Source organism: Triticum aestivum, chromosome 1A (genome assembly GCF_018294505.1).
Source record: "Triticum aestivum cultivar Chinese Spring chromosome 1A, IWGSC CS RefSeq v2.1, whole genome shotgun sequence".
Taxonomy (NCBI): Eukaryota; Viridiplantae; Streptophyta; class Magnoliopsida; order Poales; family Poaceae; genus Triticum; species Triticum aestivum.
Genome location: NC_057794.1, coordinates 564,173,739 through 564,200,565, shown reverse-complemented (window position 1 = coordinate 564,200,565; position 26,827 = coordinate 564,173,739). Strand labels below are relative to the sequence as shown.

Sequence of the window (26,827 nt, the reverse complement as noted above, 5' to 3'; positions counted from 1 at the left end):
ATGTTGAACGTCTTTTTGATCGCAAAATCCTTGCTATGCAAACGGACTAGGGTGGCGAATACCAAAAACTCCATTCGTTTTTTGAACGCATAGGCATCACGCACCATGTGTCGTGCCCCCATGCACAACAGCAGAACGGATCCGTTGAACGCAAACACAGGCACATAGTGGAGGTTGGCCTTTCCTTGCTTGCTCATGCCTATATGCCTCTCAAGTTTTGGGACGAGGCTTTCCTCACGGCTGTCTATCTTATCAATCGTGTCCCTAGTCGAGTCATTCATAATCAAACTCCACTAGAGCATTTGTTCGGCACCAAACCAAACTACACTTTCCTTTGTATCTTTGGTTGTGCCGTTTGGCCAAACCTACGCCCTTTCAACAAACACAAGCTCGAATTTCTCTCTAAGCAATGTGTGTTCATAGGGTATAGTAGTCTTCATAAGGGCTACAAATGTTTGGACGTGTCTACTGGCCGTGTGTATGTCTCTCGAGATGTGGTGTTCGATGAACATGTTTTTGCTTTTGCACAACTCCACCCAAACGCCGGAGCCCAACTCCGAAAAGAGTTTGTTCTTCTTCCCTCCCACCTCCTACCATCTCCATCATTTGTTCCTAGGGGTGCAGAAGAACCTAATGATCACGTGTCCATGTCGCATAATGCCTCTGCTGAAAGCGTGCAGGAAAATATGGAAGCAACAGGTGAAACCGGCTATGATTTTATGCTGGACTCGGCCTCCACAGGGGCAGCCACAGATGATCCCGGCTTTGATCCCCGTGTGGATTCGGGCGGGCGAATCCCCTCGAGATCTGCCGTGTCAGGCGCAGGCGGATCGCCTGCGGGATCCGCGCCTGCCTTTGATTCATCGCCCAGGCTGGACGACCCCGCGGCGGGGCCAGGTGGGCCTCCTGCACGTGGCTCTGGTCGGGCGCTAGACGCCTCAGCTCAGCGGGCCGCTCCCGCGGTCGGGCTAGGCGGGCCCCCCCGCACGTGGCCCTGGTCGGCTGCCGCTGCAGGAGGGCGCAGCTGGGGCCTCTTTGCATGGCCCAGGCGGGGCCGCGGCCTCCGATGCGTCCCTGGACGCGCCAATTGGCAATGTGGGAGAGGCGGCTGGCTGCGCCGGCGCATCTCTACAGGAGTTGCATCCTAGCGGATCTTCTGCGGCTGCTGGATCTGATGTGTCATCTTCATCCAACTGGCTTCACCAGCATCTTACTCGCCCGGCTTCGCCGCCTCCTGAACGCTCTCGCACCAGATCATAGAGTGGTATTATTAAACCCAAACTTTACAACGATGGCTGTGTACGTTGGGGTTCTTTTTGTGCCACAAGTGAACCGCAAAGTGTGAGTGAAGCTCTTGGTGACCCACGATGGAGGGAGGCCATGGATGAGGAATTTGTTGCACTTATCAAAAACAGAACTTGGCATCTTGTTCCACCAGCTAGAGGGAGGAACATTATTGACTGCAAGTGGGTCTATAAGATAAAAAGAAAATCTGATGGTACTGTTGACAGGTACAAGGCACGCCTAGTAGCCAAAGGGTTCAAGCAAAGGTATGAAATTGATTACGAGGACACATTTAGTCCTGTAGTAAAGGCTGCTACTATTCGGTTGATCCTTTCAGTTGCAGTGTCTAGAAACTGGTGCATTCGGCAGCTAGATGTTAAGAACGCGTTCTTGCATGGTGTTCTCGAAGATGAAGTGTTTATGAGACAACCTCCTGGGTATGAAAATCAAAAATTTCCACGTCATGTTTGTAGGCTTGATAAGGCACTGTATGGACTGAAACAAGCATCTAGAGCATGCTACTCACGTCTGTCATTGAAGTTGCAGTCACTAGGTTTCCTTCCTTCCAAGGGTGATATTTCATTATTCTATTACCATCGTCATGGGATTACTATTTTTATGTTCATTTATGTTGATGATATTGTTGTTACAAGCTCCTCATCTAAAGCAGTTGAGGCCCTTCTCAAGGATTTGAATAAGGAGTTTGCTCTCAAAGACTTGGTTAATCTTCATTTCTTCCTCGGTACTGAGGTGAAGATTGCGCCAAATGGTATTGTGCTTTCACAAGGGAAGTATGTGCAAGAAATTCTTCAGAGGATGGGGATGAAAGGTTGCAAACCGTCGTCCACACCATTGTCTACCTCTGAAAAATTGTCTCTTCATGATGGGGAGGTACTTAGCGCAGAGGATGCTACCAGGTATAGGAGCATTGTAGGAGCTTTACAATATTTGACATTGACTCGATCAGATATTTCTTATTCAATCAATAAAGTTTGTCAGTTCTTACATGCCCCTACTACTGTACATTGGACTATAGTAAAAAGGATCCTCAGGTATCTGCAAGGAACTAAGGATCATGGACTTAGACTTGGCAAATCAGATTCAATGCTTGTAAGTGCTTTTTCAGATGCAGATTGGGCAGGTTGTCTTGATGACAGAAGGTCCACAGGGGGGTTTGCAGTTTTTCTTGGCAGTAACTTGACTTCGTGGAGTGCTCGTAAGCAACCCACTGTCTCTCGGTCAAGCACAGAGGCAGAGTATAAGGCTTTAGCTAATGCAACTCCTGAAGTAATCTGAGTTCAGAACTTGTTGATAGAATTGGGTATTCATCATCCAAAGGGAGCCTCACTTTGGTGCGATAATCTTGGTGCTACATATCTATCTGCCAATCCTATTTTTCATGCCAGGACAAAGCATATCGAGATCGATTATCATTTCGTCCGTGAACGAGTGGTTGACAAGCTGTTGAATATCAGGTTTATTCCTACTGGTGATCAGGTAGCAGATGGTTTTACCAAGCCACTCACTCAGCGGCAGTTAGAAGCTTTCAGGCACAATCTCAACTTGGATAGTTGTGATTGAGGGGGAGTGTTAAACGTTGTATTCTCTGTGTATATACACAGTATATGTATAAAACCGTGTATATCACATTGTAGGCGTGCGTGAGTCTTGCGTGTTGGTTAGGCAGGTAGGATCGATCTCTCCTGATGTTGTACTTATCCTGTAGATAGATGAGACCGATCCTAACCTCCCCAAACCTCTCTGTAATCTCGCTGGCCTCATGCCCTTATTTAACACGCACGCGTCCCTGCCTAGGGCATACGCTTAACCCATCTTTTCACAATTCAAACCGCCTAGTACAGGGAAATCATGAGATTGGCGCACGCACATATCGAAGGCAACGCACGACGAGGGGCGACGATCCGATCTGGCATGAAGCGCCGCCAGCCGCTGGCGGCCCTAGCATGGATTCAATCAGGTTTTTTTCAATCAGGTCAAACAGAAGCAGGGCTATTCACTACATATCTGGCCCAGACGTGATGCATCAATCGCAGGTCATTGTGGGTTCGGTAACTAGGCTTGGGCCATTTCCCGGCTAATGGGCCGGCTAATGATGACCGTGAGCACTAAATCAATTTATTCCCCTGCTAGCTCCGCCCCTCCTAGTGTAGTACATCTCTATCCCCTGAATTGCGATGCGGCACGGTGTTGTCTCACTGGCTGAGAGACAGAGGAATGGCAGAAAAACAACACATGAAGAAATAAACTGGGAATAAATTACCTAGACTCCCAGATCGGGAGAAAACCCTCTTTGCCACAGCCGCTTGTGGTGGCAGGTGGCCACCCCTGCGTGCTTTCGCGGTGGTCGGCGTTGGGGATGCCGCGGTGCTGGCAGATCCGCGGTGCCTAGCTGTTGGGGACGGAGGAGATTGCTGGGGAGTGGGGACGGACTGCGTGCCCTCACACTGGCAGTGTGAATCTGCTGCTTGGATGGTGGCGACGTTGGGGAGGGGAAAGTTCAACACTTGTGGATGCTCCCGTTGGGGTTGGGGAGGGGAAAGGTGAAGGAAATATGCCCTAGAGGCAATAATAAAGTTATTATTTATTTCCTTATAATCATGATAAATGTTTATTATTCATGCTAGAATTGTATTTTCCGGAAACATAATACATGTGTGAATACATAGACAAACAGAGTGTCACTAGTATGCCTCTACTTGACTAGCTCGTTAATCAAAGATGGTTATGTTTCCTAACCATGAACAATGAGTTGTTATTTGATTAACGAGGTCACATCATTAGTAGAATGATCTGATTGACATGACCCATTCCATTAGCTTAGCACCTGATCGTTTAGTATGTTGCTATTGCTTTCTTCATGACTTATACATGTTCCTACGACTATGAGATTATGCAACTCCCGTTTACCGGAGGAACACTTTGGGTACTACCAAACGTCACAACGTAAATGGGTGATTATAAAGGAGTACTACAGGTGTCTCCAATGGTCGATGTTGGGTTGGCGTATTTCGAGATTAGGATTTGTCACTCCGATTGTCGGAGAGGTATCTCTGGGCCCTCTCGGTAATACACATCACATAAGCCTTGCAAGCATTACAACTAATATGTTAGTTGTGAGATGATGTATTACGGAACGAGTAAAGAGACTTGCCGTTAACGAGATTGAACTAGGTATTGGATACCGACGATCGAATCTCGGGCAAGTAACATACCGATGACAAAGGGAACAACGTATGTTGTTATGCGGTCTGACCGATAAAGATCTTCGTAGAATATGTAGGAGCCAATATGGGCATCCAGGTCCCGCTATTGGTTATTGACCAGAGACATGTCTCGGTCATGTCTACATTGTTCTCGAACCCGTAGGGTCCGCACGCTTAAGGTTACGATGACAGTTATATTATGAGTTTATGCATTTTGATGTACCGAAGGTTGTTCGGAGTCCCGGATGTGATCACGGACATGACGAGGAGTCTCGAAATGGTCGAGACGTAAAGATTGATATATTGGAAGCCTATGTTTGGACATCGGAAGTGTTCCGGGTGAAATCGAGATTTTACCGGGTTACCGGGAGGTTACCGGAACCCCCCGGGAGCCATATGGGCCATCATGGGCCTTAGTGGAAAGGAGAAAGGGGCAGCCCAAGGTGGCTGCGCCTCTTTCCCCTCCCCTAGTCCTATTAGGACTAGGAGAAGGTGGCCGGCCCCCCTCTCTCCCTTCCCCTCCGAGGAATCCTAGTTGGACTAGGATTGGGGGGAGGAATCCTACTCCCAGAGGGAGTAGGACTCTCCTGCGCCTCCCTCTTTGGCCGGCCAGCCTCCCCTCCTCTCCTCCTTTATATACGGAGGCAGGGGCACCTCTAAACACACAAGTTGACACAAGTTGATCCACGTGATCGATTCCTTAGCCGTGTGCGGTGCCCCCTGCCACCATATTCCTCGATAATACTGTAGCGGAGTTTAGGCGAAGCCCTGCTGCTATAGTTCATCAAGATCGTCACCACGCCGTCGTGCTGACGAAACTCTTCCCCGACACTTTGCTGGATCGGAGTCCGGGGATCGTCATCGAGCTGAACGTGTGCTCGAACTCGGAGGTGCCGTAGTTTCGGTGCTTGATCGGTTGGATCGTGAAGACGTACGACTACTTCCTCTACGTCGTGTCATTGCTTCCGCAGTCGGTCTGTGTTGGGTACGTAGACAACACTCTCCTCTCGTTGCTATGCATCACATGATCCTGTGTGCGCGTAGGAAATTTTTTGAAATTACTACGAAACCCAACAGTGGTATCAGAGCCTAGGTTAATGATGTTGATGTTATATGCACGAGTAGAACACAAGTGAGTTGTGGACGATACAAGTCATACTGCCTACCAGCATGTCATATTTTGGTTCAGCGGTATTGTTGGACGAGACGACCCGGACCAACCTTACGCGTACGCTTACGCGAGACCGGTTCCCTCGACGTGCTTTGCACAGAGATGGCTTGCGGGCGACTGCCTCTCCAACTTTAGTTGAACCAAGTATGGCTACGCCCGGTCCTTGCGAAGGTTAAAACGGAGTCTATTTGACAAACTATCGTTGTGGTTTTGATGCGTAGGTGAGATTGGTTCTTACTTAAGCCCGTAGCAGCCACGTAAAACATGCAACAACAAAGTAGAGGACGTCTAACTTGTTTTTGCAGGGCATGTTGTGATGTGATATGGTCAAGGCATGATGCTGAATTTTATTGTATGAGATGATCATGTTTTGTAACCAAGTTATCGGCAACTGGCAGGAGCCATATGGTTGTCGCTTTATTGTATGCAATGCAATCGCGATGTAATGCTTTACTTTATTACTAAACGGTAGTGATAGTCGTGGAAGCATAAGATTGGCGAGACGACAACGATGCTACGATGGAGATCAAGGTGTCGCGCCGGTGACGATGGTGATCATGACGGTGCTTCGGAGATGGAGATCACAAGCACAAGATAATGATGGCCATATCATATCACTTATATTGATTGCATGTGATGTTTATCTTTTTATGCATCTTATCTTGCTTTGATTGACGGTAGCATTATAAGATGATCTCTCACTAAATTATCAAGAAGTGTTCTCCCTGAGTATGCACCGTTGCAAAAGTTCTTCGTGCTGAGACACCACGTGATGATCGGGTGTGATAGGCTCTACGTTCAAATACAACGGGTGCAAAACAGTTGCGCACGCAGAATACTCAGGTTAAACTTGACGAGCCTAGCATATGCAGATATGGCCTCGGAACACGGAGACCGAAAGGTCGAGCGTGAATCATATAGTAGATATGATCAACATAATGATGTTCACCGATGAAACTACTCCATCTCACGTGATGATCGGACATGGTTTAGTTGATTTGGATCACGTGATCACTTAGAGGATTAGAGGGATGTCTTTCTAAGTGGGAGTTCTTTAATAATATGATTAATTGAACTTAAAATTTATCATGAACTTAGTCCCTGATAGTATCTTGCTTGTTTATGTTGATTGTAGATAGATGGCTCGTGCTGTTGTTCCGTTAAATTTTAATGCGTTCCTTGAGAAAGCAAAGTTGAAAGATGATGGTAGCAATTACACGGACTGGGTCCGTAACTTGAGGATTATCCTCATTGTTGCACAGAAGAATTACGTCCTGGAAGCACCGCTGGGTGCCAGGCCTGCTGCTGGAGCAACGCCAGATGTTATGAACGTCTGGCAGAGCAAAGCTGATGACTACTCGATAGTTCAGTGTGTCATGCTTTACGGCTTAGAATCGGGACTTCAACGACGTTTTGAACGTCATGGAGCATATGAGATGTTCCAGGAGTTGAAGTTAATATTTCAAGCAAATGCCCGGATTGAGAGATATGAAGTCTCCAATAAGTTCTATAGCTGCAAGATGGAAGAGAACAGTTCTGTCAGTGAGCATATACTCAAAATGTCTGGGTATAATAATCACTTGATTCAATTGGGAGTTAATCTTCCAGATGATTGCGTCATTGACAGAATTCTCCAATCACTGCCACCAAGCTACAAGAGCTTCGTGATGAACTATAATATGCAAGGGATGAACAAGACTATTCCCGAGCTCTTCGCAATGCTAAAAGCTGCGGAGGTAGAAATCAAGAAGGAGCATCGAGTGTTGATGGTTAACAAGACCACTAGTTTCAAGAAAAAGGGCAAAGGGAAGGAAAAGGGGAACTTCAAAAAGAACGGCAAGCAAGTTGCTGCTCAAGAGAAGAAACCCAAGTCTAGACCTAAGCCTGAAACTGAGTGCTTCTACTGCAAGCAGACTGGTCACTGGAAGCGGAACTGCCCCAAGTATTTGGCGGATAAGAAGGATGGCAAGGTGAACAAAGGTATATGTGATATACATTTTATTGATGTGTACCTTACCAATGCTCGCAGTAGCACCTGGGTATTTGATACTGGTTCTGTTGCTAATATTTGCAACTCGAAACAGGGACTACAGAATAAGCGGGCACTGGCAAAGGACGAGGTGACGATGCGCGTGGGAAACGGTTCCAAAGTCGATGTGATCGCGGTCGGCACGCTACCTCTACATCTACCTTCGGGATTAATATTAGACCTAAATAATTGTTATTTGGTGCCAGCGTTGAGCATGAACATTATATCTGGATCTTGTTTAATGCGAGACGGTTATTCATTTAAATCAGAGAATAATGGTTGTTCTATTTATATGAGTAATATCTTTTATGGTCATGCACCCTTGAAGAGTGGTCTATTCTTACTAAATCTCGATAGTAGTAATACACATATTCATAATGTTGAAACCAAAAGATACAGAGTTGATAATGAAAGTGCAACTTATTTGTGGCACTGTCGTTTAGGTCATATCGGTGTAAAACGCATGAAGAAACTCCATACTAATGGACTTTTGGAACCACTTGATTATGAATCACTTGGTACTTGCGAACCGTGCCTCATGGGCAAGATGACTAAAACACCGTTCTCCGGTACTATGGAGAGAGCAACAGATTTGTTGGAAATCATACATACCAATGTATGTGGTCCGATGAATATTGAGGCTCGTGGCGGATATCGTTATTTTCTCACCTTCACAGATGATTTGAGCAGATATGGATATATCTACTTAATGAAGCATAAGTCTGAAACATTTGAAAAGTTCAAAGAATTTCAGAGTGAAGTTGAAAATCATCGTAACAAGAAAATAAAGTTTCTACGATCTGATCGTGGAGGAGAATATTTGAGTTACGAGTTTGGTGTACATTTGAAAAACTGTGGAATAGTTTCGCAACTCACTCCCCCCGGAACACCACAGCGTAATGGTGTGTCCGAACGTCGTAATCGTACTTTACTAGATATGGTGCGATCTATGATGTCTCTTACAGATTTACCGCTATCATTTTGGGGATATGCTTTAGAGACGGTCGCATTCACGTTAAATAGGGCACCATCAAAATCCGTTGAGACGACGCCTTATGAACTATGGTTTGGCAAGAAACCAAAGTTGTCGTTTCTTAAAGTTTGGGGTTGCGATGCTTATGTGAAAAAGCTTCAACCTGATAAGCTCGAACCCAAATCGGAGAAATGTGTATTCATAGGATACCCAAAGGAAACTGTTGGGTACACCTTCTATCACAGATCCGAAGGCAAAACATTTGTTGCTAAGAATGGATCATTTCTAGAGAAGGAGTTTCTCTCGAAAGAAGTGAGTGGGAGGAAAGTAGAACTTGACGAGGTAACTGTACCTGCTCCCTTACTGGAAAGTAGTTCATCACAGAAAACTGTTTCAGTGACACCTACACCAGTTAGTGAGGAAGCCAATGATAATGATCATGAAACTTCAGATCAAGATACTACTGAACTTCGTAGATCAACCAGAGTAAGATCCGCACCAGAGTGGTACGGTAATCCTGTTCTGGAGGTCATGCTACTAGATCATGATGAACCTACGAACTATGAAGAAGCGATGGTGAACCCAGATTCCGCAAAGTGGCTAGAAGCCATGAAATCTGAGATGGGATCCATGTATGAGAACAAAGTATGGACTTTGGTTGACTTGCCCGATGATCGGCAAGCGATTGAGAATAAATGGATCTTTAAGAAGAAGACTGACGCTGATGGTAATGTTACTGTCTACAAAGCTCGACTTGTCGCAAAAGGTTTTCGGCAAGTTCAAGGAATTGACTACGATGAGACCTTCTCACCCGTAGCGATGCTTAAGTCCGTCCGAATCATGTTAGCAATTGCCGCATTTTATGATTATGAAATTTGGCAAATGAATGTCAAAACTGCATTCCTGAATGGATTCCTGGAAGAAGAGTTGTATATGATGCAACCAGAAGGTTTTGTCGATCCAAAGGGAGCTAACAAAGTGTGCAAGCTCCAGCGATCCATTTATGGACTGGTGCAAGCCTCTCGGAGTTGGAATAAACGTTTTGATAGTGTGATCAAAGCATTTGGTTTTATACAGACTTTTGGAGAAGCCTGTATTTACAAGAAAGTGAGTGGGAGCTCTGTAGCATTTCTGATATTATATGTGGATGACATATTACTGATTGGAAATGATATAGAATTTCTGGATAGCATAAAGGGATACTTGAATAAAAGTTTTTCAATGAAAGACCTCGGTGAAGCTGCTTACATATTAGGCATTAAGATCTATAGAGACAGATCAAGACGCTTAATTGGACTTTCACAAAGCACATACCTTGACAAAATTTTGAAGAAATTCAAAATGGATCAAGCAAAGAAAGGGTTCTTGCCTGTGTTACAAGGTGTGAAATTGAGTAAGACTCAATGCCCGACCACTGCAGAAGATAGAGAGAATATGAAAGATGTTCCCTATGCATCAGCCATAGGCTCTATCATGTATGCAATGCTGTGTACCAGACCTGATGTGTGCCTTGCTATAAGTTTAGCAGGGAGGTACCAAAGTAATCCAGGAATGGATCACTGGACAGCGGTCAAGAACATCCTGAAATACCTGAAAAGGACTAAGGATATGTTTCTCGTATATGGAAGTGACAAAGAGCTCATCGTAAAAGGTTACGTTGATGCAAGCTTTGACACTGATCCGGACGATTCTAAATCGCAAACCGGATACGTGTTTACATTAAACGGTGGAGCTGTCAGTTGGTGCAGTTCTAAACAAAGCGTCGTAGCGGGATCTACATGTGAAGCGGAATACATAGCTGCTTCGGAAGCAGCAAATGAAGGAGTCTGGATGAAGGAGTTCATATCCGATCTAGGTGTCATACCTAGTGCATCGGGTCCAATGAAAATCTTTTGTGACAATACTGGTGCAATTGCCTTGGCAAAGGAATCCAGATTTCACAAAAGGACCAAACACATCAAGAGACGCTTCAACTCCATCCGGGATCTAGTCCAGGTGGGAGACATAGAGATTTGCAAGATACATACGGATCTGAATATTGCAGACCCGTTGACTAAGCCTCTTCCACGAGCAAAACATGATCAGCACCAAAGCTCCATGGGTGTTAGATTCATTACAGTGTAATCTAGATTATTGACTCTAGTGCAAGTGGGAGACTGAAGGAAATATGCCCTAGAGGCAATAATAAAGTTATTATTTATTTCCTTATAATCATGATAAATGTTTATTATTCATGCTAGAATTGTATTTTCCGGAAACATAATACATGTGTGAATACATAGACAAACAGAGTGTCACTAGTATGCCTCTACTTGACTAGCTCGTTAATCAAAGATGGTTATGTTTCCTAACCATGAACAATGAGTTGTTATTTGATTAACGAGGTCACATCATTAGTAGAATGATCTGATTGACATGACCCATTCCATTAGCTTAGCACCTGATCGTTTAGTATGTTGCTATTGCTTTCTTCATGACTTATACATGTTCCTACGACTATGAGATTATGCAACTCCCGTTTACCGGAGGAACACTTTGGGTACTACCAAACGTCACAACGTAAATGGGTGATTATAAAGGAGTACTACAGGTGTCTCCAATGGTCGATGTTGGGTTGGCGTATTTCGAGATTAGGATTTGTCACTCCGATTGTCGGAGAGGTATCTCTGGGCCCTCTCGGTAATACACATCACATAAGCCTTGCAAGCATTGCAACTAATATGTTAGTTGTGAGATGATGTATTACGGAACGAGTAAAGAGACTTGCCGTTAACGAGATTGAACTAGGTATTGGATACCGACGATCGAATCTCGGGCAAGTAACATACCGATGACAAAGGGAACAACGTATGTTGTTATGCGGTCTGACCGATAAAGATCTTCGTAGAATATGTAGGAGCCAATATGGGCATCCAGGTCCCGCTATTGGTTATTGACCAGAGACATGTCTCGGTCATGTCTACATTGTTCTCGAACCCGTAGGGTCCGCACGCTTAAGGTTACGATGACAGTTATATTATGAGTTTATGCATTTTGATGTACCGAAGGTTGTTCGGAGTCCCGGATGTGATCACGGACATGACGAGGAGTCTCGAAATGGTCGAGACGTAAAGATTGATATATTGGAAGCCTATGTTTGGACATCGGAAGTGTTCCGGGTGAAATCGAGATTTTACCGGGTTACCGGGAGGTTACCGGAACCCCCCGGGAGCCATATGGGCCATCATGGGCCTTAGTGGAAAGGAGAAAGGGGCAGCCCAAGGTGGCTGCGCCTCTTTCCCCTCCCCTAGTCCTATTAGGACTAGGAGAAGGTGGCCGGCCCCCCTCTCTCCCTTCCCCTCCGAGGAATCCTAGTTGGACTAGGATTGGGGGGAGGAATCCTACTCCCAGAGGGAGTAGGACTCTCCTGCGCCTCCCTCTTTGGCCGGCCAGCCTCCCCTCCTCTCCTCCTTTATATACGGAGGCAGGGGCACCTCTAAACACACAAGTTGACACAAGTTGATCCACGTGATCGATTCCTTAGCCGTGTGCGGTGCCCCCTGCCACCATATTCCTCGATAATACTGTAGCGGAGTTTAGGCGAAGCCCTGCTGCTGTAGTTCATCAAGATCGTCACCACGCCGTCGTGCTGACGAAACTCTTCCCCGACACTTTGCTGGATCGGAGTCCGGGGATCGTCATCGAGCTGAACGTGTGCTCGAACTCGGAGGTGCCGTAGTTTCGGTGCTTGATCGGTTGGATCGTGAAGACGTACGACTACTTCCTCTACGTCGTGTCATTGCTTCCGCAGTCGGTCTGCGTTGGGTACGTAGACAACACTCTCCTCTCGTTGCTATGCATCACATGATCCTGTGTGCGCGTAGGAAAATTTTTGAAATTACTACGAAACCCAACAAAAGGTTTCTACAGTTTTCAGGGGATAGAGATGTAGTACACCATTGCAATTTGCCTCTGTTCAGTTCGGAGGAGTTAGGACCCATGTGATGTGAGGAGTTACATGGTATGAAACCTCGTTGAAGCAGGATCCATGCTTCAAGCCTGCCACACAGGACGTGTGTGTCATTCTAGTGGGACGACTGGACATGGATACTACACGTTGGATTAAGACGAGTTTGTCAGGACCTTTTATATTTATTTAAGAAGAAAAAGAAAATGACGCACTCGATGCAATATCCCTCTTGGCATTGCATCAGTCAGGTAATTGTTTGTTAAAAAAGCGTAGCTAATTGCAAACTAACTTGATGCATAGTTTCGGAAAATCATAGAAACAAACCGATGGTACAGTGCGGCGTTACAAACAACGGGCTCCTTGAGCCCTTAAAAAATGAAAAACAAATTACAAGTTTTAAAAATGCCATAAACTTTCAGCTACTAATTCGATTATTTGCATGCTACACAAAAAAGACAAAATGTCTGGCTTAGAGTGAGGGCACGCCGCCTGCCCTGCCCCTGTGAGTGCTCTCTCTGTCGGCTCTCCCTTCCCCTCTCCTTCCTCTGGACCGGGTTGAAGATCTAGATGGTGGTGGCACCGGCAGGCGGTGGTGGCACCGGCAGGCGGCCACCCCTGCTCGGTGGAAGATCTAGATGCCGGAGTGCGCTGCGGTGCCCAGCTGCCGGCCGGAGACGCAGCAGATTGTTGGGGTGGGGGCGGATGGCGACCGCTGCGTGCCCTCGCAGTTGGGGAGGGGAAAGTAGATGCTCCCGCTGGGATTCTAGGACCCGTGTCCTGATGTGAGGAGGTACACGGTAGTATGAAACCTCGTCGAAGCAGGATCCATGCTTCAAGCCTGCCACACAGGACGTGTGTGTCATTCTAGTGGGACGACTGGACATGGATCTCCTTCCTCTGGACTGGGTTGAAACCTTGGGGGCTCGTCGTTGGGTTCCCTTAGCGCAGTGTGTGTGTGTGGGGGGGGGGGGGGGGGGGCATTGGCCCCCATAGTAGTTTCTTATCAAAGGTTGCACATGGATGTTAGCACCTGATTTTGTATTTTCTGTTCCGCTATTGTTGATACTGGAACCCGGTCCTTTTGGCAGGAAAAATAACATCCACATGTATACATGTTCATATAACACAACTCATACAAATCAGCAGCCACCTGCTTAGACTTTTGCAAGGGAAAACAACACATATACATGCGTAGCTTAGCTTAATTAGTAATCCCTCTGCATCAAAATAGAAGATGTTTTTTGACAGTATGACAATGTCAAAAAAGGTCTTTTATTTTGATTGATACGGAAGGACTACCTCCCTCTTACTTACAACCAGCGCTAGATAGCAGCTAGGGCTGCAAACGAGTCGAGTTCGAGCAAGTTGATGTAGGCCTGGCTCAACTCATACTAAAATTCGAGCGAGCTCAAAATGTACAAAGCTCAAGATCGAACTATATAAAGTGGCTCGTTCTTAGCTCGTAATGATCACGAGTCGATCTCAAACTAGTTTCGAGCTAAATAAGATGATTTTTAAAATTATTTTAAGGCAAATTTTAAAGTAAGATGACCATAATAGAAAAAAAAATCGCTATATATTTTGACTTATTCTTTCGCAACGGAAGACTAGTATTTAATAACAAGAGATCATGGATAGAAGAATTAAAGTGCGTTTGCTCTCAAACTTAAAATAACAAGACATTGAATACATGGTTGGCCACGTGTCATATTGAGGCTGATTTTTCTCGATGCTTAATTTCCAAGTTTGCTAGTAAGTGAAATGAAGAAAAAAATGCACATAACATATATGGCAATGGATGATCCTATTTTTTCGTAATAGATATGAAGATTATTTAATATACTTTTATGATATCGAGCTGTCGAGCTAAAACCAAGCGAGCCAATGCTGACTCAAAATCAGCTCGTTTCTCGATCGAGCTACATAAAGTGCTCATACCCAGCTTATTTCTTTTCGAGTCGAGCTAAAATACGAGTCGATCTCGAGCGGCTCACAAGCCTCGAGCTTTTCTTGTAGCCCCTAATAGCAGCGGTAAGCTATAGCTAGTGTACCTTTTCCTTCATCATCCACATGCACATCGACAAGGCAGCATGGTCGCTGCGGGCAAGACGAAGCCGTACGTAGGTGAAAGAACCGCAAAAGAGCAAATGTATACAAGCTACACTATTTTTAAAGATTTTGAAAAGTTGCAATAGTTGAGCGTTTCTACCCGGGGCACACATTCCTCTCTCCTCATTAACTACACGCCATATAAGCAAATTTCTTTTTAGTGTGTTATGTTATTGGTTAAGTTACTCCACTATGATCAGCCTTATTATACGTGGTTTGGTTGACGTGGCAAAGGTTGCACCTCATTCGTGACCTGCACCTGGCCTCGTCCACCCTCCGAGCACGAGCCATGCAATGTCCGTGCCACTCGGGGTGCATCTCCTCGATGCTTGACATGAGCACGTAGCTCGCCGACTCCCATTGTTCCGACTGTGTAAGCTCCTCGTCTCCAGGTTGCCGTGCAGCTTGCACGAGGCCAGCAGCGTCTTATTATTATACAGGCGCCAAGCTCGAAAGGCATCCATTTGATCGGACGGACCGCGTCGTGGAACCTGCCGCTCCGGCCCAGCACATGCAGACGGGTTTCGTGTGATCCTTCCGGCCGTCTGGGCCGTCGCGCTCCTGCTACGCCGGCGGCCGCGCCGGGGTGCACACGCAACCTGCCAACCGGCGCACCTCGCTGTCGCTGTGCGACCAGTACGGTGGTGCCTCATACTCAAGCTCGGAGGACCGCTGGCGAGGCGCACAATTCTTTTCCTTTCAGGCTAATCTAGAACGCAAGCTTTGTGGGATGCAATCGGATACAATGTATGAACCTGCTGTACAAAAGCATGCACGCACAGTACATACAACAAGTACGTGCCACCATGAGCCGAACAGGACTAACTAACCGACTGTTTAGAGGCAGTTAACCTCTGGAATTCTCGCTATACTGATCGTTCAGTGGCTGCATCAATTCTAACAGAAATTGGAGAGCTAGCTCTTAGTTTTACTTTTTTTTAGTATTCAACATGTAATAAGATCAGCAAATGGTCCTGCACATCTCTGTGCTAAGCGTGCATGTACGCTTAATGTGATCGATAGCTGGTTAGACTCTACCCCTAGCTTCCTGATCTGACTGCTCGGCGAATGCATTTCGTTGAATAAAGCTTTATGATATTCCCCGCAAAAAAAAACTAATGGTGATTAGTACTCCCTTCGTTCCTAAATATTTGTCTTTCTAGACATTTCAAATGATTACTACATACGGATGTATGTAGACATATTTTAACGTGTAGATTCACTCATTTTGCTCCGTATGTAGTCACTTATTGAAATGCCTAGAAAGACAAGTATTTAGGAACGGAGGGAGTAGCTCTAATAGTGGACGTCGTCAACTCAACTGCCGGCGGCAACCGCAGATGGCATGCACGGGCGCGAGCTTGATGCACGAGCTGTTGTCCACGGAGGAAGAAGCGGACCCGGCCGAGGCTACTGCCGGCTGCGATCGAGCAGGTGCTGCGTCCAACCAGTACCTGAACGCCGCGTCTGTCCGTACGGGACCCTTCGTGCCCAGGTGGAGCTATGTGGCACGGAGCGAATGCCAACGAGTGGTTTGGCGCAAGGACGTGAGCGACGCCATAATATACACACACGGCGATGGAATAGGCGGCGAGAGAGGGCCGAGGCCTTGGCCGGCCAAATCATGAGCTTCAAGTTCAACATTCGGTTCCCTCCCTTCATGCACAACTTCAGCCATGCCAAACTGCTCCATCCTCTTCTGAATGTCTCCAGTAATTTGTAGGGGAGGTTCCCATGTACTCCCTCTGTAAACTAATATAAAAGCGTTTAGATCACTACTTTAGTATTCTAAACGCTTTTATATTAGATTACGGAGGGAGTAGTATGGACCAGACAGATGATTAACAGTGGCGCTGTGGCGGACGGACTGGCGGCACAATCGGTTGCTTACCTTAACTCGTTGAAGATCAGCGGCTACCTTAACCCATAGGATTTTGCCACATGCATGGTACGTGTGAGATATTCTTCAAGTCCTGGTTATGAATGCTTACACGGCAAGATATACTCCCATGCACACGTCAAACCACAATCAATACGATTTCATGTACCTGGTGAACAGTCTAAGGAAAGGAAGAATTCCATTGCAAACGCCGAGCTCGAGACGCCCCACACCCATGAGCCAAATGGAGAGCTCCAGCTCAGCTCACGAACTTCACAAGGAACCAGAGAAGAAGCCGCATGGAAGCAGTTTGCTAGAAGCCGCCTGATACTCCAGTGGCCGGGCTTGGATAGTGGGTTCCTAGCTTTTCAGCTGCATATGCAAGAATCTTGCAATCTGCGAGAAAAGAGACTCCGATCCATACCCAAAGCCTTGAGCGTACAAAATAGAACTCACACTCTCAAAGAAAACCTGAAGAAAATAGAGTTATCTCAAGAAGATAACTTCAACCACACTCCAAGTCCAATGGTAGCATCGTATCCCTACCTGGAAAGGGTTCAAATCTGCATTAACAAAAGCCTTTGGAACTGCAGGACAGAGAGAAGCAAATGAAGAAAGCCAAGCGCGCAGTCCCCGACGCTGCGAGAACTGATGGCTGGGCTCAACGATGTGAGCAGAGGTTGTCGCATGCTCAGCCCTGTGACTTCTAAGATCACCAGATCAATCTCAAGCTACAATTGGATAACGCGGAGATGCATTGCTGAAACAAGGCTCAGGAAAGTTTATGTGCAAGTGAAGAAAGCAAAGCGCACAGATCCTGAACAACAAAGTCCACAAACCAACAAGTCCCACGCCAAGTTATACATATGCTGTTTCACAATCTGACCTAAAACGTGTCACCAGCACACAACGCTGCACGAAATCTAGAATTAGCACACGAGTTAAAATGATGTGTTACATATTGTTGAGGAAGAGGCAGTCAAGCGCCGCCAACGACGTGCTTCTCATACAAGGCGACGATGTCCTTCTTGTTGGGGTTCTTCAGCTGCAGCAGCTGGGCGCCGAACCCCTGCTTGGTCAGCTCCTGCTTCAGCTTCAGCACCGTGAACTTGGTGTAGTCCTCGGTCTCGGTCTCCGTCCCCTCCAACTGCTGGCTCCCGTTGTTCGTGTCCTCTCCGAAGAACACGGATCCGCCATCCTCCGTGTGATTGTTCTTGAACGGGCTCGTTGTGCTCTTCGACCTTTTCCTTCGCCTCCCGGTGTCGTCGTTGTCGACGTCCATGTAATGGACGGACTCGGTGGCTTCGCCCCTCGTGCGCCTAGAGTAGGAGGCCTTCACCTTGCTGTCAAGTGCAGTTTCGTTGAGCCGAACAGAGGTGAGCTCCTGCTGGAGCATGTCCAGCTTGCCTTGGGTTGACTGCAGCTGCAGTGACAGGGCCTCGGCTCTCTTATTGGCTTCAGCGCAAGCTTCACGCTCTGTTGCCAGCAGACTCTCAAGCACTTGGACCGTGTTGGATCTCTGCTGGTTGTTCTGTTCCAACATCTCCCCAATCTGCTTTTCCCTCTCATCAACCCTCTCGTCAAGCATCCTGACCTTGGATAGAGCATCCAACTCAGACTGATGAAGCCGCTCCATTTCTTCCACCATCTTACTTTTCTCGCGCTCTAGAGTTTCAACCTGTCGCTCCATTCTTTCTATCAAAGTGAGTCTCTCCATTGCTAGTCGCTGAGCTTCACCCTTGTCTCTCTGAGCAGCAGCAGCTTCTACACGAGCTAAATCAGCCAACTCGACTGCTCGTTTAGCCTCCCTTTCAGCATCCTTGCACCTCATGTCGGCCTCATCAAACTTTTTGCACTCAGATAGGAACTTCTCCTGAAGATGGTTCTTTTCTTGTTCCAGGATCCTCACTTCCTTCTCACGGGACTGAGCTTCAGTTTTAATAGACTCCAAGTTATCAGTCAATGATCTGATTTCTCCCTTCAGAGCCACTGAATCTGACTCGTGGTTCTTCAACTTTGCTTCAGTAACCTGCATTTGGCCATGAGACATTACATGTTACATCGCATTTGAGGGCGGGAAAGGAGGGAGGGAGGGAGGTGGAGGGCGGGTACCTCAAGCCTCGACATCAAACTTGTCTTGTGAACTTCAGTTTGGTTGATTTTTGCATTCAATGTAGCTATCAGTTCTTCCTGTTGACAGAACGAGGAACTAAAAAGTAAACAACCAAGAACGCACGCAACTAAAATTCAGAAGGTAAAATGTCGAGTGCAAGAGAAAGGTTTACCTTCTCGTGCAGCTGGGTAGCAAGTTCTGCCCTCAATGCATCTTCCCTTTCTTGCACTTTCTTATTTGTGCGTTCCTGTGCTGAAGCTGCTCTTTCAAGAGCTGTTTTGGCCTCATTGGCAGCATATTCATATTTACGTTTCCACTCAGAAGCTTCCTCTTGAGCAGATTCAGCCTGCTCTCGTACAGCAGATAATCTGCCCTCACTGATGCTTACCCGAGATTCCAGAGAAGCAATCAGGGATTTTAACTTGCTTTCATCTGCCTTCTGCTGTGAAATGCAGTGATCGTATTTGCTCTTCCAATCAGCACATTCTCGTTTTGCTTGTTCAAGGGCAGAAGACAAGCTCTGACAGCGTTCATCCAACTTGCTAACCTTGTTTTGAAGTTCAGCTATTCGAACAGAGTAATCCTTTGACATTTTCTGCTTATCATTGATAGTTTCCTCATAGCGCCTTAAATACTCAGCTCTGTGCCCCTCACTTGCCTCTAGTTGCTTCCTGAGCAATGATACCTTATCATCGCTTGAACTGCATTTCAGTCTCAGGGCATTCCTTTCAGCATCTATATGCTCCAATTGTTTTCTGAAAAGGTCTAGCATTGGGCCCGCCAAACTGCAGCAATTCATTGGCATATGATGAAATTTAAGTGAATACACAAGCAAATAAAACAAGTGAGGGCCATGGTTAAGATGTTCAGCAGAACAGATAATGTAAAGATGGTAACAAAGGATAGATTTGGTTCCTGAAAGTATATCATACAGCTAAGGTTGCAAGCAGCGCGTCCACTAAGCCCACGCTTAATCAAGTAGATAGTACAATGTAAACTAACCCAGCAAATACGAGCTATAACTGATTTGAGCAGTTTGAATAGGAAACAGGCAAAAGCGTGCGCCGCTTGTGTATCCCTACATGCAGCCAACTTGAACCGCGTAGCTTCAAAGTTATATTATCAAATTCAAAGTACAAATTACGATATATCATGTCCCAAAATGAAAACATTACGAACAATGATGAGGTGCTTACCACTGATGCAGAAATGTAACGAGCTTTGTCCATTTCTTCGGCCCATAAGAAGTCGCCTCATACTCCATGAGGAGGCCATCAAGGATCTGCATTATATCAAACATAATTGTGTTAGTATTATTGAACTTTAAGCTAAAATAAAATGAATACAGCATTCCAACGGTTTGCAGTATTGCATCTCAGAGAAAAGCTTAAAATAGTCTTACCCTGACTACATCATCCAACTTTGAATCAGGACGGTTACATGCTGCCCGCACTTTTGACTCCATGCTCTGTATTTTATTTGAACATTGCAAATCGGCCTCTAGAAAAGCATTCCTTTTAAAATCCTGCATTCATAGCATTATCATTTAGCACACTTTGGTACTGATGTACTCCCTCTGATTCACAATATAAGTAGTGCATATATTATGAAATGACACTTAGGCCATAACTTCAAACAAACAAAAAAATCATATATTATGAAATTCTTCACATTGGTAATTCTTTTTACATCAATGATCAAGCCTAAAACTCTATGAATGGTAGAAATTCTAAAACCACTTATATTATGAATCACATGGAGTACTTTAACAGCAAGCACCTATGGATTGATGGAACATTAATGAGAAAGACAAGTAATAGCAGGCATGGTCAACTGAAGTAGTAGATGAGGAGCAGCAGTCACCTCAAATCTCTTCCTTAGAGTAGTCTGAAGAAGCTTTTCAAATTTAGAACGAGCTGACCCAGCACCAAAAGCAGAGGCATTAAAAACACTAATGGCCTTGTTCATTGCACGTTCATGTGCTTCTTGCAAAGCATCCTGCCAAAACCAACCTATCAGAACCTCCCAAAAAAGTGGAAGGAGAAATGCATCTTGCTTATTAGCAATGCCTACCTCTTCTGCTGGTTTTTTGCAGTCAAAAGAAGAATTGTAAGTATCCACAGCAGAATCATATGCCCTACGACATTCAGCTTCCTCCACACTCTGCATAACAAAAAACTATGAGACAGCTCCTCCTCAACAGAAATCAGATATCAAAATCGTGATAGAACAGTAGGGACACAGTAACAAAAGAGCAGTGAATCGGTGGCCCCCCCCACCCCCTCAAAAAACAAATGACTGTAGTTGGTCATCAGATCATTTTTGTCACCTCATATCACTACATGTATAATTTCTCTAAAATGTTCATAAAGTCCTAACGAATAACTGTAGTTGCTCACCAGACCATTTTTTGTCACCTCATATCACTAAGTGTGTCATTTCTCAAAAATGTTCATAAAGTCCTTTCATCCGTTGCCTCAATATACTTTAGTCAGTTCTCTGAACTGTTCATATCTTACCTTCTTACTCCACTAAGCAATTATGTAATTTAAGTGATAATTCACAGCATGTCATCCATAACATCATAATCACTAAGTTATATTTATAATGACATAAAAATCTAGCGGATATAAAGCACGCACCATTTCCTCCAAATATTACCTGCTGCAAATGAGCTCTACAACAGTTTAAACTCTTTAAATGCTTATGGATCGGAATGGGCTAAAAAGGTAGAAAGCAATTTAAATGAATATACTGCAGAACAGGTATGTTTTTCAATAGCATTGTCGTAATTAAATTGCAAGCAATACCAACAGTTGGTTGTGCGATTTATACATAAGAACAACATAAGACATGAATCATAATACCGTCATCAATTTGGGCATACCTGCCATGAAGAAGATATTGTCGGGACTGCACCAGTATTAATCGCATCAAGAAATGATTGTGTCAGCCCAGCAAGGATGGGGCCTGTCATGGTACTAGCTCCAAGTTGTTTAGGTCTTGTGCGATCAAACACAAATTTTGTGAAAGCATCCAGGCCAGATGTAAACTCTGGACGAAATGTATTCATCTGCAAACAAGAGACAAACTAAGCAGACAAAAAAAAATAGATAGTACAGAAATGAAAGCATTCGTCAAGAACAAAAAAACTGGCTTTTAGGCATCCAGCTGTGGTACAAATTTTAGGTAACTTTGTTGCTCTGTACTTCTAACTTAGCCTAGATTAGCTTAGATTTAGCTATGGCTTTTCATTTGTACAGTTGTGAGCAAATATATAGAAATATGTGCAGTAGAATGCAACTGCTTTCTTTCAGGAAAATAAAGAGCATTTATCAAGAACAAACACTTAAGCAAATAAGACCATAACGAAAATGTATAAAATTATAATGTGCAGAACTCTAAGGGAACACACAAAACATTCATTTGCACCATATCTTGCTAAACCAAGTACTCCCTCCGTTCAGAATTACTTGTCGCAGAAATGGACGTATCTAGACGTATTTTAGTTCTAGATACATCCATATCCGAGACAAGTAATTCCGAACGGAGGGAGTACATACAATCTTCAGAGAATTTTCCTGTAACAACTTCTACTCTTAAGCAAAAAAAGCATTCATTGTCTAACAATGAACTGCATGGATAACTCTCCTAATCTTACACTAGGCATTATAGATAAGCTAATAAGAAAAGCTTTGCAAAAATAAGATTTTACCCGAATGGTAATGATACATGGTTTGCTTCTTGCGGACATTGCCATAAAATGGTACTATGGTAGGTTGTCCATTGCAGTTGACAGGAATAATACTTACAGGAAGTTGATCAAGGCGCTGGAGATCTTTCTCATTGTTCACAGGTCGCACAAGTGTAAAGCATTCCCTGTCTGGAAAAAGAGCGCGGATTGACTCCCGTATCTTTCAGATATGTTGAGAAAAAGATGCATCAGTATCTTTAAGATATGTTACAAAAAGATAAATCACAACAGTATGTATGCAAATTTACTTAAGCAGACAAGCATTAGAAGGAAGTCCTGCCACCATACCGCGTTCTTAGAAGATACATCTCTTCCGCCACTTTGAACAGGCCTTAGAGCTAGTTCAAGGTAATCTCTTGGTGTAATTTTTCTGTTGTCTTCAGACAGGTCCAAGTAGAAGTCCTGTTGGTACCAAAATCAACAAGCCAGTGATTTTCAAATATTTACGAAAGGAAATGCAGGTATGGTTAAACACCGGAGATGTTTGATAGAACATGTATGTACAATTACATAACCATCATATGAAGTGCAAATAGACTTTATTAGGACAAAATAAAGACAATATCTTACCCTCAACAGCCAAACAAAGACAGGTGAGAAGTGCCCAAGTTCAGAGGCACTGGACCTTCCACCTGAGGCCCTAACCCGTATGTGCTTTGTCATTTCTGTGACTAGTGAAAGACGGTCAATTGAGGCTTCATCTATCCCTCCCATCTGGAAGAAGCAACAAGGTTTCAAGAAAATAGATTAGAGTATGAAATGGGGGAAAACAAGCAAGCTTACTGATCAGCTCCTCATATATGACCAGGGACTACACAAGCTTCTGCAGTATCACTGTAGCATGCCCTCCAAAAAAATAGATAGCAGAAACCTTAGTCACTCGCTCAGAAATATACCTGGTTGTATATGAACATGCTTGATAACAAAACAGCCAACGAAAATATTTGGATACTGTAGGTGCCCTGTCAAAAAAGGAAAGAGTAATAAGACAATAGAATAGAAAGCAGATCGAAAATTATATCCTAATGCACATAAGCAACCATAAAAAAATCACCAGAAGCAAAAAAAGACAACAAACATTGCTCAAAATTACAATTAGAAAACATGAAATTGTGTAAACGGAATATAGAAAACTATTTAGTTAGCAACCTATCTTTGAACAAATAGCCAACTAGCAGAGAGAAGGTTGATGTCCTAACACAGAGTTGTGAACATCTCACTAGGAATAGTTGGAGAGAGAAAACACTCCAGAATAAGGTATACTGAATCTAAACGTGATAAGAATGTCAACAGAAATGACCATCACGCTTTAAATATATAGCTTCTGTTTATACTGATGGGGAAAAAACTACTAACTGCACATCGCCTGGTAAGTTAAAAAAAAAACACCACACGAAATTTGCAGACTGTATTTATATGGACAAAAATAGAATTGACAAAATTGACATGAGAAATCTGTATGTCCCAACAAGTCATAGTCATAACCGTGGCATTGAAGGAAAACCCATAAATATTGGAAGTAGAAAATCTTTTGACCATCTCAACATCAAAATTCAACTAGCTACTCAAATAAATGTGATCCCAAATAAATAAAGACATTCTCCAGGATCATTTAGCAGACCATGACATTGTCAGTTTCAAAGTAAAGTTACACAACATACCGTTTGGTCATAAGCATCAATGCCTTCAGTGTCCAATAATACAAGATTGTATTCAGTTCCATCAAGACCAGTCCTCTTCAAAGGTGCACTCCACATCCAAAGTCCCTTGGTGCAAGGTTTGTGTGTCGATGCAACTTGAAAACCACTGCTTCGCCCTAGAAGCTGCATACGTAGATAATTATTATCGTCTGATGATGAAATGGAGAGCGAGGTTGAAAAGCATGCAGCAAGGGAGTATTATTTAGCAAAACAAACACAAAGGTTCAAGTACATCCATCCATCCATGCAAGAAAAAACCTTCTGACACAGTCTGATGGATTAATAGGATAAGGATTTGAATGTGAGCTTCATCTGATGGAGCTGATAGAAGTAACTGGTTATATTTTTGTTCGGTACATACTACACATCACGCTATGAGATGTCAGCCTCTATTCATGTGTTAGCAGTTTCTATTTCCGAAGTACAAAATACTTTTAATCCAAAACACTGTGCATTCAATGACCTGGCAATGTATTGTCTCTTAACGATGTGGTTCAATGTTCCTGTTTTATCGTTCACACTTTCCTTTATGACTTATAATCAAGTATGCCATACATGTACTCTGCAACAGAAGATACTGGATCCTGGTATCTTACCACCCAAAATCATGTCGTTATGGCCTGAGGCACCTAACAGCAGTACCAATGATCTTGTCAAGATGACGTCAATCACTGTATTTCCATCTCAAATGATTGTTTGAATTAACTTTAGCAGTTTTATCATACACTTTCCTTTATGACTTACAATCAAGCATGTCATACATGCACTCTAAAACAGAAGTACATAAAACTTAAGGCCTCCTTTGGTTTGTAGGAATTTTATAGGAATTCTATAGGTTAGGATTTGCAAAGGATAAATTCCTTTGAAGCCCTTTGGTTTGTAGGAATGGATTCCTATTCATATGTAGGATAGGAATCAATCCTTCACATTTTGGAGGGAAAAAAACATTAGCCTAGACTCAATGGAAAAATTCCTATCCTATGCACCAAATGACATCTCTTCCTCTACAGGAATTGAGATGCATGTCATCTCACTTCCTATGATTTTTCTATTCCTATAAAATGTCTATCCTATGAACCAAAGGAGGCCTAAATATATCCTGGTAACTTGCCACCCAAAATCGTGTCGTTATGGCCAGAGGTACCTAACAGCAGTACCAACGATTTTGTCACGATGACGTCAATCACTGTATTTCCATCTCAAATGATTGTTTGAATTAACTTTTGCAGTTTTCTCGTCTTGTTAGTATCAAGTTTGCAATTCTACCAACTTTATAGTTCCACTATTCCAAGAGATATCTTGGGGTTTAATGCCAGACCGGTTACAAATTTTGTATGTGTTAAGCGAAGCCAAAGGTCCAACAAAGTGAGCACACGGTAGAACCAACGAAATCACAAGTGTGTAGTAGAGGCACCTAAACCCTATAACCCTAAACCACCCAAATACGACTCCAGTTGCTAAATTGTCCATTGGGTCTTCCAAGCACTCTCATGCTAGAGGCACCTAACAACAAACAGTAGCAATGGTTTTGGAAAGATGACGCCAATCACTGCATCTCAATCTCAACTGTGTTTGTCCTGCCAATTTTGTAGTTCAACTATTCCACCAGGAGTTGGAACTGGTTTATATTACTGATGAAGTCCTCCTCACAAATAAAATGTATCCTCTTATAACATACTGACACAACAAATATTCTTCAGCATTAAACGTTTTATCCACCCCGAACCAGCTGCGAAATCTGCACTCTGAGTTCCAACTAGGGTCCCAAATCGTCCACTCCAGCAGAGTGAGTTCACTCACGGTAAAACCCCAACCGAATCCCGCTGCAATTCCAACAAATAACTAAACCCTAGAACCCCAAATCCACCCTAACCCGCACACTCGGGTCGCCAAACCACCCCTTGCATCTCCCGAACGTCCTCACGCCGGAGCCAAACGCGCCGATCTACCGAGCCGCGGAAACCCTAGGCGCGCATTCGCCGACGAGCCAAGCCAATCGAAACGCCCCCGCGAGGGGCCCAGAGGGAAAGGGTACCTGGTTGAGGACGAAGCTCTTGCCCTGGCGCGCGCGGCCGCAGACGGAGACGACGCCGACGGGGCCCTTGACGAGCTGCAGCGCGGCGACGGCCTCCGGGTCCATGACGAACTTGCCCTTGTCGTCGCAGTAGACGAGCCGCAGCGGGCGGCCCAGGCCCCCCGCCGCGGCGGGCGCCGCGGGGGAGGAGGCGGGGGAGGCGGCCGCCGCGTCGCCCGCCGCGGCGCTGGGGCTCCCGCGCAGGCCCAGCCTCTGGAGCATCGCGCCGTCGTGAGTCGCCGTCAAGGGCTTCGGTCTCTCTCTGTCGCGCTGCCTGTGTTTGTTTCAAAAGGGGAGGGGAATGCGGAGATGGGGCGGAGGAGGAGCAGGCGTGTCCCCTGACGTACGGCCACCTGACGTTGGGCCACTGACGCGTGGGTCCGGGTCCACACGTCAGCGAGTGCGCCGTACGTCAGAGGAGCTGCGTCCGTCGTCCGTGGGGGGTCGAGTCGAGGGTTTGGTTTCTTCGAGTTGGAGTAGAACCAACGCGGACGCGGTGTTGGAGGCGACGTGGCGGTCGGTCGGCTTTTGGGCTGGAGGCGACGCCCGTTGCGCTGGCTGGACCTCG

The 26,827-nt window shown here is 45.0% G+C and overlaps 1 protein-coding gene across 1 annotated transcript; it reads right to left on the bottom strand.

Annotated features, from left to right (window-relative positions):
• Window positions 1-17,411: 17,411 nt before the first annotated feature.
• On the bottom strand, window positions 17,412-26,550 carry LOC123068170 (guanylate-binding protein 4). Its single transcript, XM_044490652.1, has 14 exons — window positions 26,221-26,550; window positions 24,147-24,308; window positions 23,382-23,447; window positions 23,056-23,199; window positions 22,774-22,887; window positions 22,544-22,645; window positions 21,619-21,804; window positions 20,805-20,894; window positions 20,595-20,729; window positions 20,134-20,256; window positions 19,928-20,013; window positions 18,904-19,516; window positions 18,731-18,808; window positions 17,412-18,647 (listed from the first exon to the last, which is right to left on the bottom strand). Exons 1-14 carry the CDS (start codon window positions 26,479-26,481, stop codon window positions 17,598-17,600), a joined length of 3,210 nt encoding a protein of 1,069 aa, XP_044346587.1. The 5' UTR covers window positions 26,482-26,550; the 3' UTR covers window positions 17,412-17,597.
• Between the last annotated feature and the right edge of the window lie 277 nt (window positions 26,551-26,827).